General features: G+C 43.9%; 1 protein-coding gene across 2 annotated transcripts; it reads right to left on the reverse strand.

Moving 5' to 3' along the window:
• Nucleotides 1–680: 680 nt before the first annotated feature.
• Nucleotides 681–12,127, reverse strand: il1rap (interleukin 1 receptor accessory protein). Of its 2 annotated transcripts, none has more exons than XM_084446616.1 (12): nt 11,979–12,127; nt 11,665–11,840; nt 10,834–10,928; nt 8,936–9,221; nt 8,193–8,364; nt 7,913–8,081; nt 7,754–7,825; nt 7,079–7,205; nt 3,568–3,716; nt 2,087–2,230; nt 1,820–1,963; nt 681–1,611 (listed from the first exon to the last, which is right to left on the reverse strand). In XM_084446616.1, coding segments are annotated over exons 2-12 (2,076 nt in total). In that variant the 5' UTR covers nt 11,667–11,840; nt 11,979–12,127; the 3' UTR covers nt 681–895. The 2 variants fall into 2 exon arrangements, with proteins under 2 accessions (XP_084302742.1, XP_084302741.1); XM_084446615.1 differs by having other exon boundaries at nt 8,193–8,370.
• Between the last annotated feature and the right edge of the window lie 208 nt (nt 12,128–12,335).

Consider the following 12,335-nt stretch of genomic DNA (forward strand, 5'->3'; position numbering starts at 1 on the left):
TACTTTTTATTTTACTGTCATGTACCTAAAATTAAATCCTTGTTGTTTTTCTGTTGTGTAATAACTGAAAAGAGAGAACAAATATTGCCTTAATGTTAATCAAGTAGTAGCTGAATAAGCAATGCTAGCCAATGGAAATCTATACTGTCCTATATCATGTATCTGACATCACAACCGCGTCAAATGTTTACTGTTGGCTGCCGCCAGGCGCTTCTCTCCCGCCTGGACTACTGCAACTGCTGCTGTCAGGATGGCAGAGTCACTACATGTCTTTCGCAAGAGACTCAAGACAAATCTAAGGAACACCTGGGTGCCTCTTTCACCTCCACCGCCTAACTCTCCCCAATGTTTCCCAATCTTTCAACCTTTAGTACATGTGTGTACTGTATGGTTCAAGTTCAAGTTATTCAAGTAAATAATAATAAATGAGAATCCTCACTATATCCCTTAGCTGGGTTCATATCCACTGGGCCGGCCCGCCCTGTGTGGCCGCTGATGGCACTAACGATGACTGGGATATACTTTTGCTTAACTTACTCCTAACAAATGTACTTATTGTAAATTGCTTTGGATAGAAGTGTCTGCTAAATGACTAAAATGAAAAAAAAAGTATATAAATGGATGGATGGAAACATTTATTTACAAAATATTTGAAAAATGTATTTACATGATATTAAAAAGTAGGAATTATACAAAAAGCATAGGACAATTTCAACAGGCAACTCAACTGAATGGAAAGAACACTAAATCAAACACAACAAACAAATACACAAAAAAATAATTTTAACTTATGAAATATTTGAATTCAAATTCTGCATGAAAGGTGCACAATGGATATGTTGATGGTCAGATACTGTAACTACAGTTAATTTCTGACAAGCATAGTAAAAACTATTTAGGCCATCATAATACTGGTCTCTGACAGCGTCTCTGTTGAGTTCTGAGTGCAAGCCGTGTTGTTGTTGTGTACTTGCTGTGTGTTGTTGTGTACTCGCTGTGTGTTATGTACTTTGTGTGTTGTTGTGTGCCCGCTGTGTACTGTTGTGTACTTGTGTGTTGTTGTGCACTTGCTGTGTGCTCGCTGTGTGTTGTTGTGTACTTGCTGTGTGTTGTTGTGCACTTGCTGTGTGTTGTTGTGCACTTGCTGTGTGTTGTTGTGTGCTCGCTGTGTGTTGTTGTGTACTTGCTGTGTGTTGTTGTGTGCTCGCTGTGTGTCCACTGTACTGTGAGAGCTGTGGCGGTGTGTGTCTGTGTCTCTTGGCGGGATGAGGCGGCTGCTGTCCCTCTGCTGGGCGTCTCTGACCCTCCTGACCGGCAGCTCTACGCGGAGCCGCTTCCAGAAGTCGGAGGACAGATCTCTGGACCTGTCCCCCCGCCAGCGGACCAGCGCCAGGGCCACCCTCGCCCGCCTCAGCTCTCGCACCCAGCCGCCCCGGCCCAGGGGCTGGTACTGCAGCAGGATGACCCGCAGGTGCCCCCCCCGCGCCATGCCGTCCAGCCCAGCCCGGAGCTCCAGGAGGGCCTGGGTCCCCCGCAGCGCGTAGCCGGGGCTCAGGACCACCAGGACACGCCGACTGCGGCCCACAAAACCCAGCGTCTCATCTGTGATGGCTAGGAGGGATCACACCGCGTCAGTCTCTGAATAGTCTCTCTCCCGCACGCACGCATGCGCACGCACACACACATACACACACAGAATCCACTCTCATAGCTCATACTCTTTCTTCTCCTCAAACGTTTACACAACTGATCCCCATATTTCATACCCTGATCTGATTCCTGGAGGACAGACACTGACAGGGATTTCTCTGATACTTACTCCCTCCAGGAAGGCTGTCCCGGTCAAAGATGCAGACGGTGTAGCCCAGCTCGTTCTCTAGCACCCTGCGCAGCGTCAGCAGGACAAACTGCTCCTCCTCGCTGTTCCTGGCGTATGAGATGTAGATATCATACTCCTTATCGTCTAGAAGAAGGGAGTGAGACGGAGGCTTAGTTGAGAGCGAGACAAGACTGTGGTTACTGCGATCCGAGCATCGATCCGGTTGTTGTTTTGAGAGCGAGTCAGCCCTAACCCTAACCTGCCCACCTGTGCAGCGTTCGTCGGTGCCGAACCAGGCACGGTAGAGCAGCAGCAGCTCCAGCCAGTAGACGTGGTAGACCACGAACAGAGCCAGCATGACGGCCAGCGCCACGCCCAGCCCGCAGCCCAGCTCCACCGAGGGCAAGTACGCTGGACAATAACACCAGACAACATACATGCAAGGACAGGCCTCTCGTAAAAGGCGTACAAATAAACACGGCAAAACAAAAAGCTACACAATCCCCACCCCCCCAAACAGACACATGAAAATGAGAAGAAAAAAACAACAACAATAATGATGACAATAATGAAACTGATTTAGTACAGTTATGTCCTATACATTAAACCAACAAGGCTGAAAGCACATTTGGAACCACTTATCCAAACATAGTTCGTCGATCACACAAGATGTACCAGAGCCCAGCATTAGGCCTATTCCTTTTCCCATTGCCAATACATTATTGGTTTGTACACAAATAACTATACTTGGTGTCTCAGTAAAAGTATAGTCCAGTGATTGCCAATAGGTTGTCTATGGAGTACTTTTATGTGGTCAGCGAACAAGGGTTGATGCTAGAATGGATCGTCTGGAGGAGGGGGCGGGGACTCCGCTACACGTCATCAAATGCTCATATTTTTGATATTTTTTTTAGAAATGTAACTTTTAAAACTATTTTTTGTGCCATTGAAACTGCTGGTGGAATGTTCAGTATCATTATGTTTTTAGAGTGGCGGCAGCTGTTGCTTTGAAAATATTCACACATTTTGTAAACTGCTGGCACTCTTCTGGGGGTGGGGGTAGGGGGGGTGTGGTTTACAAACTTTCAGCCCCACCTACTATTTTTTTCACCATCCGCCACTGCTACTGTTCACGGTAAAACATGTTGATGCACTGTGGGCTTAGTTTTTGATATTTCAAAAATCTGGGAGGATGGTTTGTGGAGGACAGTCTGAAGATGCAGTGTAGGAAATCTTTTCAACTGACCCAAAAATGTGGGAGGCCTAGTTGCAAAGTGATAACACATACGGCTGACTTATGACTTTTTTCAGTTTTAAACTTTAAACGGTTGCTGTAACACCACCAGCAGGACTATTGGCACAGGACTGTACCTATGTGTAAAGTTTGGTGATTTTTCATTCATGGGAAGTCAAATTCAGATTCAGAAGAGGAATGTTGGCAAATACAAGAGCTGAACTGTCCGGCCGCTAACAATCCCGCAGACAGACAAGCAAAACAAGCAATACAGCACAACCACTTTGGAGGAGACAGGGGTGGCAATGGGCCGCAAAATACCTAACAAGGCAAACAGCATAGCAACATGGACATGCAATGTACTGGATGTATGAGCATGTGTGTATACTCTAAATGCATGTTGGCTTAAGTAGCTGCCCTGGTATAGGTAGCCACCTAGACAGCTAACAGCTGCCTGTCACATTTTTTTCCCAACTGAGTTTTGTCACGTTTTCATAAGTGATGAGTTCCTTACCTTCCTCCACCAGCACTGCTCTTTGAGTATCGAAGCCTCTGCCGTTGCGGGCAGAGCAGTTGTATTCTCTCGTTAGATCCTCAGAGCTGAAGTCCCGGATACGGAGTTCATTCTCCATAACCACGTCTCCCAAATCATAAGACAGCATCCTACCGGAAGGGATGTTAAAAGCATAAGAGGAAATGAGAAATGTAACAGGGTGGCTGGTTTGGCCAGTGTCCCCATTGAGAGAGATTTTTGCAGTTAAGAAACCAATTTCCTGCTATGTCCTGCAAGTTAAAACCCTCAATAAAGTAGCAAACACAAGTTGAGTTAAACATTCATTCACATACTGTCCATTCAGATGTGCTGTTAACACAGAGAGGGGGAGTTAGCATATGAATAACTGTTTGAAAGGCAATTTTACTAATGTAACATCTTGACCTCTCTATGAATATGACATGAGACAGAACAACTCTGTCTCTACTGTTTTAAATGTAGCAAAAGCAATATGCAATTCTCTAGATCACGCTCTTTGAAAGAAATTGACTTCAATATGTGCACTTTGAATGTTTCTGCAATTGCAAGTGCCTAGGGCTGTATATCATCTTGGATTTCGCGATACGATACGCATCACGATACACAGGTCACGATTCGATACGTATCACGATACAGAGGTCACGATACAATACGATACGATACGTATTGCGATACACACATCATTTACTGAAAGATTTTAAGTGTTCAAGACTGAAAACTGAATGGCTCAAATGCACTATATAGATAACTCAAACTCAATGACTGGACAGAGAGCTAGCTAATAAATATTTTACATTTGATATCCATGCTTTTTAAACTGTCAACATTGTAGTATTTATGTTTTTTCAAAATTATTTATATGTATGCTTTTTTAACTTAATATTGTAGAATATGCTTTTTAAACAGGATTTAAAAATTGTAAATCCCCCCCCCAAAAAAAAGAAAAAAAAATATATATATATTTTTTTAATTTTACAGCGCTGTATCGATACTCCGGGCTGAAAGATCGATACAGTATCGCGAGACTACGTACCGCGATGCATCGTTGTATCGATACAATCCTACAGCCCTACAAGTGCCCTCCTACAAGTACCCATTTTTATTGATGAAAGGTTTTTCCAACCGAAAAGTCTTTCAAATGCATGTTGATGATAAGCTAACAAAAACGTGTGAAAATTGGGTGCTTTTATAGAAAAAGATCCATGTTTTTCATGTGATAATAGGAAGCTCTACTTTCCTGTCAGTACTTGACTATGACGACACGATCTATATGCAGCCAGCAAACTGGTGCTGGAGGGGCCAACACACGGCCATTGACCATAACTCACTAAGGTTCCCTCTCCCTCCCCTCTTCCCCCATAATTCCTCCTCCTACCCACATGGCTGCTACCCGTAGCCACCTCCGCTCGCTCTCCTACTGACCTTTCCACTTCTGGTTCCTCTGCCCTCCCTGCCCCTGAATCCTTCTCTCTCCTACCCTCTGATGATATTCTCCTTTCTACTCTTTCCTCTTCTCTGTTCCCACACCTCCAGGCCAGCACGCCCAACTCCACCTTTTGCATGGTTGTCGGACACAGTGTGTACTGATGGGAGCCTGAGAATAGCTGAGCGTAAATGAAGAAAAGGCAGACTCCCAGAGGACCATCTTAATTAGGTGGGCTAGCTTGTAGAAGCTAGCCCAACTTGTGATATTCCCACTATTTCTTTCTTTCTTTCTTTCTTTCTTTCTTTCTTTCTTTCTTTCTTTCTTTCTTTCTTTCTTTCTTTCTTTCTTTCTTTCTTTCTTTCTTTCTCTTTCTTTCTTTCTTATTCTCCTCAGTTTTTTGGCCCTTAACTACTTCTTCATACTTTGTGCTAGAAACTTCATTCAAACTTTAAAATGTTCATCGTCTTTAGCTATTTCCCGGATGTATTCAGATTTGTGATATTTTTTATAGTTTTTTAGTAATTTAACTTTTAATAGTAATTTTTGTGCCATTGAAACTGCTGGCGGAATGTTCAGTATCATTATGTTTTTAGAGTGGTGGCAGCTGTTGCTTTGAAAATATTCACACATTTTGTAAACTGTAGGCACTCCTACAGTTTTGAAAGCTCACACATATTATACATCAAAACATTCACACAACTGTGCTGATTCGTACAATGTCAGTATCTAAGCTGTGTGACTTATAGTTTTCACAGTATGACGATTTGTTCGGCAAGTCCGCTCCCCATTGAAACGTATGGTGGCGCACTAACTTTTCAATCAATCAATCAATCAATCAAAGCTTTATTTGTATAGCGCATTTCATACCCAGAGGCAACACAATGCGCTTTACAGAGAACAAGGGAGGTGGGCAGACATCCCACCCCTACATATTCCAGAGGGAAGCAAAAAAAACAGTAATCACCCGGGGGCCAGATAAGTGAGCTGTAAAAATTCTTCCCTGACCCCTCTCAACGAGGCGATCGAGCAAGCTCCTGGAGTATGTTTGTCTACCGGCTAAGAACATTTATAGAGCAATAAATAACATTAAATTACATTTTCAGAGTAAGAGAGGCTAATAACATCATAGGAGAGACATGGCAAACACTGGTGTATGTCTGTGTGTGCGTGAATGTGCCTGGGCCCAGATAGAGGCAGGGGTCAAGGGTAGGATCGGGGTATGAAAAGGATACGGACCCGGGTTAGGGTGAGGGGAAGGGGATCTGAGCCCAGGACTGGTGTATGTCTGTGTGTGTGTGAGTGTGCCTGGGTCCAGGTAGAGGCAGGGGTCAGGGGTAGGGTGGGGGTAGGAAGAGGATACGGAACTTTTGAGCTGCTAATTTTGCATTTTTACCCTTTTTCTAACTTGTCACCATGCCTACAGTTTTAACAGCTCATACACATATTATACATCAAAATGTTCACACAGCTGTGCTGATTCGTACAATGTAAGTATCTAAGCTGTGTGACTTACCGTTTTTGAGGTATGACGATTTGTTCGGCAACTGCGCTCCCCATTGAAACAATTGGTGCCGCACTAACTTTTGAGCTGCTAATGTTTCATTTTAACCCTTTTTCTAACTTGTCGCCATGCCTACAGTGTTTAAGCTATACGGACATATGGTGCAGCACTAACTTTTGAGCTGCTAATTTTGCATTTTTACCCTTTTTCTAACTTGTCGCCATTCCTACAGTGTTTAAGCCATACGGACATATTATACATAGAAATGTTCTGCAAGTTCTCAGGATTCCTATGGTATCAAAATATAAGCTGTAACATTTATAGTTTTCGCGATAGAGCTGTCTGAAGCGGACCATGTCTAGGATCAGAGCAATGTATGCGCGACAATGGTTTTGAAAGCGCATGTAGGCAGAAATATTTAGAAAGTTTTATTTATATATAGCCTAATTTGTATTATTGTTTTTTGTATCAAATGTTTGGTGTGGCGGCAAGGATCTTGCCGTGGTGGTGTGGCAAGGATCGTGCCAAACCTTACCAGCGGAAACGCTGGGAGAGAGGTAACCTACCAAGATGTGGAGGTGATGCGGGGTGCAAATAAGTGATCCACAGGCTTCCCATCAATGCTCCACCACGTCTCCCTGGGTCCCTCCAAGTATGGCAACCTCACTTTGCACAGAAGACATACCTCCGACCCTGCAAGTCCACATGATTGATGAATAGTCACATAAGAATATAAATACTTTATTTTTCCCAGAGAGAACTTCAGGTGTGGTGTTCAGAGAAACATTGTAATTAAGCAATAATACCTTTGGGGCTATGGCTATTATTGGTATGACAGTGGTGTGATATCACCAAAGAACCAATAATAGCCACCATCTCAAACCCTCAAGTGTATTATTGCGATTGTACAACAAATCTAAGGTCAACTGCCCTTGACCTTAAGCCACTTGCCAAAACAAAATGGTAATGGAATAACGCAATATACTATAAATGCTTATTTTATTGAATGATCAGAATCATTAGGGGCTTTAGGTAGTGGTTAGAGCATCTGAAAATTGCATAACAATTTTAATTGCATTACAATAAATGATTTACAATAAAAATAAAATGGCATAACAGTTTAATACACAACAAGGGATCAATAAGCTAATAAGCATACTGAGGCTGGCTCAAAGCTATTTGATGTTCTCTAGAAAGAGACCTGAGAAGTCAAGATAGTCCATTTCTACTATCTACTGTACCTTGTTTAACAGTAAAAATCTGCTCCTTGTTGGGGTTCAATACAAACGGCTCTTTGGGTGACGCGACGGAGGCTGAGAGAAAAACAAGATGATAGTGTGGTTATCAGAAAAAAGGACAACTCCATCGAAGTGGAAGAGGATACAGGTTTTGGCTCTTACAAACTGCAGTGACGTTGATCATCCTGGTGAAGGTCATGTTTTTTCCTCTGCTCTCGAAGGTTACCACACAGAAGTAAGGCCCCTGGTAAAACTCCAGCATAACGTGCACCACCAGCCTGTTCCCCTGGATCTGGCGGTCTAGGTCGTGGAAAGGATAGGCCTTACACTTCTGAAGGAGGTAAACACATGCACAAGAACAGCTCAGCATGGGGAGAACTCGGCTGTATAACGGGAGGTAGATAATGTGAGACCCAGGTCTGAGAACACGTGGTTATCTCACATAGTACCAGGTGACTGTGTGGCTCCTGCTGGGCAGGTCAGGGCAGCTGAGGGTCTTCCCCCCCTGTAGGGGAATGACGGCCTGTTGGGGGGGCGTAGCAGTCGCCATGTCACACAGATTCTGAGTCGGGGCTACCACCTCAAGACGCACAGCGATCTTAGCACAAGATGTCCTGTTTCTGAAAGAAAGAAAGAAAGAAAGAAAGAAAGAAAGAAAGAAAGAAAGAAAGAAAGAAAGAAAGAAAGAAAGAAAGAAAGAAAGAAAGAAAGAAAGATTTTTTGGTTCATTTTTGGTCTGTTTTTTTAAGTAAGAAGAAAAAAATGCTACAAAGTCTTTCATTATTTTGCCTATTACATTAAAGAATATGCCTGGTGTATTGTATAAAATAATAATACAATAAAAACACATCCAAATGTTAAAAAAAATAATAATAATAAACACTTTCAAATATAAAAGTGCCTCTTAGCCTTGACTACTGGACTAGTCGATTTGCAAAACGTGCGTCAACGCATCGCAATGAAGACTGCGCTGTGCCCAGTCAAAACTAGTAGGCCTACTGGAGAAATTAAGAAAAAGTATTTTCTATTTAGGTTATACATTGTCTTACACTTTTTATTTATCCAATCACGTTTCTAACTTGTAATAAGATTAAGATATTCGTCTAGGAAGCATTTACGCTACTCCTAATTATCAGGAAGAGACATCGGTGTCCTACTGAGCAGATGTACTGGACTGTGTCCAACCTGAGCATGCAGATGTACTGGCCAGTGTCCTGGGCGGCGGCAGGCTGCAGCCACAGCCTCTCTCTCTCTTTGCTCAGCCTCTGGTCTGGGTGGTGGAAGTCGATGGGCTGTTCCAGGTCTTGCCCCGTGGCCGTGTGGTACCAGACCAGGTTGAGGCCTGCTGCAAGGGCCGAGCTGTAGTTGTACACGGTGGGGTGAGAGAAGAGAGGGCAGTCCAGCCAGCCGGCCTCTCCCTCCAGCACACGCGCCGCCCCCTCCCCCTCGCCCCAGTCATGACACGCTGGCTCTGGGAGAGGGAGGCACACTGGGGTTAGAGCAGGCTCAGGTACACAGACAAGCTCAGGTAGACAACTGGAGTTAGAGCAAGCTCAGGTACACAGGTTAACCACCGTACGGTAAGCGATTAACCACTGTACGCTAAGCAAAGTCTGCCAACTGATGGCCACCACCCGGGCTGGTGGTCGGCTGCCTCAGGCGGGGAGAACAGACGGCGGAGCTTGCTCCCAACCCAGAATTCTGCAGCTGAACTCTGCCCTAGAGTCCAGTTACCCCCTTCTAACTGTTGAGGAATCATCACACAGCCCGGCCTGTTGGCAAAACGAAGGGGAGAGACAACTTCTTGTCTATCTCAGCTCACAACCGTTATTCCAACACCAGACAGGGTTGCTGTTGTGTGATGAACCCTCAAGCCAAAACATTGAATTAAAAAAATCAGCTCCGTCAGTCCCAGCCAATGCCAATGATCCATGCGCAGTTTCAGATGGACCTTAATATAAAGTTTTGCTGCAGAGAGTAGTGGTAAAATCATCTATAAATTCTTCCGTGCATTATGTTTTTTGCTCTTTAAATTGTTGTACATATGTTGTAATTGTGCAAATAAACTGAAATCACTGAAAACAGTGATTTAAGTATGTTATGACATTATCGGTTCATGTTATAACATTTTCCATGAGAAGAAATGTCACTGGAATGAATGCTGAAAAAATGTATGATGGTTGTAAACATGATGATTATGTATGAAGTACATATTGATATAAGGCCATACTGTACTGTATTGGGTAGGTACTTTAGGTACATGAGGTTAGAGAGCAGAGGGAGATCTCTCTTGTTTCTGTCAGGGCGGGGTTTAACAGTTGGCCGGTAATTGCCCTGTCAGATTATCATGGAGAGGGTATTTGTCTTCCTACTAAAACCCCATACATACAACAATACCTTTGGAGCATCTTCTGGAACTATCCATTTAATTTCCTGCTTTGAGACTGGAATTTAATTAACCCCATTTTCTAGAGATGCAAACAGAACCCTATGAGTTTTAACAAGAAACATGGTAGAAGGGGTAGAATATCCCCTTCACAACACAATGCCAAGCATATTCTCTCCCTACAAACTCTACGGCTCTATGTCTGTGACCAAGAGTTTAAAGGGGAATGCCGTTGTCATAGCAAGTTTTGCTCAAATGTCGCTTCGTCCTCAATGAAACCGATCCGTACACACCAACATTTAACCGATCCGTGCAGTAGTAAGCTAGCTCCTTTTTCCTCTGTGTGCGCACCCTCTTTATAATGGAGGTCTATGGGCCTCTGCTAAAAACGTTATGACATAACGTCATTATTCTTTCATGTGAAATATATCGCATTCTAAAACCAAATATTGAAGCAAAAGCTGTGTTAGCTTCACACATCTCACACTTTTTGCTGGGGTTCTACTCATTCTATAGGCTACATAATCCAAACAGCCAACACATTCTCATGTTATGTCCATTTTCCTACTGACTAGTGTGGCCAGGGCCTCAGGAAAGGTTATGGAGAAAAGTGCTGTGATAAAACAGACAGGGTGAGTCCATCAACTACAGCAGGCCCTCTAATGAACAAACCCTAACTTCACTATCGGTAACTTACCTGAGTAAACGCTGAACTGAGTGACAGCTGGAGTGGCCCCGCCCACAGTCACTGGAATAGCAGACAGTGAGAGGACAGCCATGACGAATACAGCCCTGCGGAATGAGACAGAAATCATTCATACATTTGACTCTATTCCTACATCTATCTATCCATCTATCTATCCATCTATCTATCTACCTATCTATCTGCCAGTCAGTCAGTATTATCCTAAGAGCAGGGGGTGACTGGGAAGAGAGACAAATGATCAGCCAGGCCCAGAAAAGGGGTTGGGGTGGAGAAAGAGTGAGAGGGGGGGGTAAACTGACAGTAATCTAGCATCTAGCATGCATGCATGACATAGTGTAGGTAAATGGCGGGCTGGAATACAGGCCTCCTCCACCTTAACAACATTCATCACAGCACTTTCCTGCACATCAGTCATACACAGTAGGGAGAAACACTCCAGGCTACTCTGAGACACATAGAAAACACAGACAGATTTGAGTGGATAAATTCAATGGGCGTAGACACAGTTCAGTGACAGTGCGTTAGTCAGATATACATTTTATTAGGCTCACACTTCTGCTACCCTATCCAATATGGCTCATCCCATCAATGATTAAGTAGTCTGATATCGCCACCAGAAGATGAAACATATGGAAAAGCACAATACAAAACAAATCCTAATAAGATGAACATCCCCCCCAACATAATGTAGGCGAGGCTACAGGAAGCACCCTAGGCTATTCGAGCCTATGGCACAAATCCATACGGCATGCGCAACATAGTGACACGTCCCTAACATTTCATATTAAAAGACAAATGAGTGAATGAGATGCTATTACTTACATCGCAACGGCTCGAATGGTTTCGTCAAAAGAGCAGCGCGGTTCCTTCTGGCGAAGAAGTGACACCCCGGGCAAGACGACACCAGGCAGGGCAGGCAGGGGGGCAATGGCGCAGGGTGACAACACGCTACTGTCGGAGACGAGACTAGGCTGCTGCTGCTGCAGCCTCAGCCAAACCTACAGTCAGAAACAGGACAGCATGGGACGTAAATCGCAAAGCAAACGGCGACTGTGCGTGTGTTATCGGGAGCCCGTTAAAATCAAACATAGGCTAACTTTACCCTAGAAAATGGCTTTAGGTCGTAAAACACCTACCTTGTGAGGAAGACCGTAGGATACAGCCTATTTAGGGCAACTTCTTATGGAAATCATCTACTTGGCCTTCTGTCCTAATTAAATTTTAAACAGATTTCGACATTTTCATCTGTCTTATGTAGGAAGTACGTAGCCAATAAAAGGAAATGAGTGCGCCAATACCAGCATGATATCCGTCGCTTGATGTCCAACGTAACAAACGTAACGTAACACTTCCTTCGGAAAGCCCCAAGTTGTGACATCTCCGGTTGATTTCAGCACAGCGGCGGGAATTGAGATAACCCTCCTATTGTGTTCCTGTTTGCCCCCCTTTCCAAGTTGTTCGCGGTTTTAGACCGGCGTTTTAACTGCTTTATC

The sequence above is a fragment of the Borostomias antarcticus genome (genome assembly GCF_949987555.1).
Source record: "Borostomias antarcticus genome assembly, chromosome: 1".
In the NCBI taxonomy this organism is placed as follows: Eukaryota; Metazoa; Chordata; class Actinopteri; order Stomiiformes; family Stomiidae; genus Borostomias; species Borostomias antarcticus.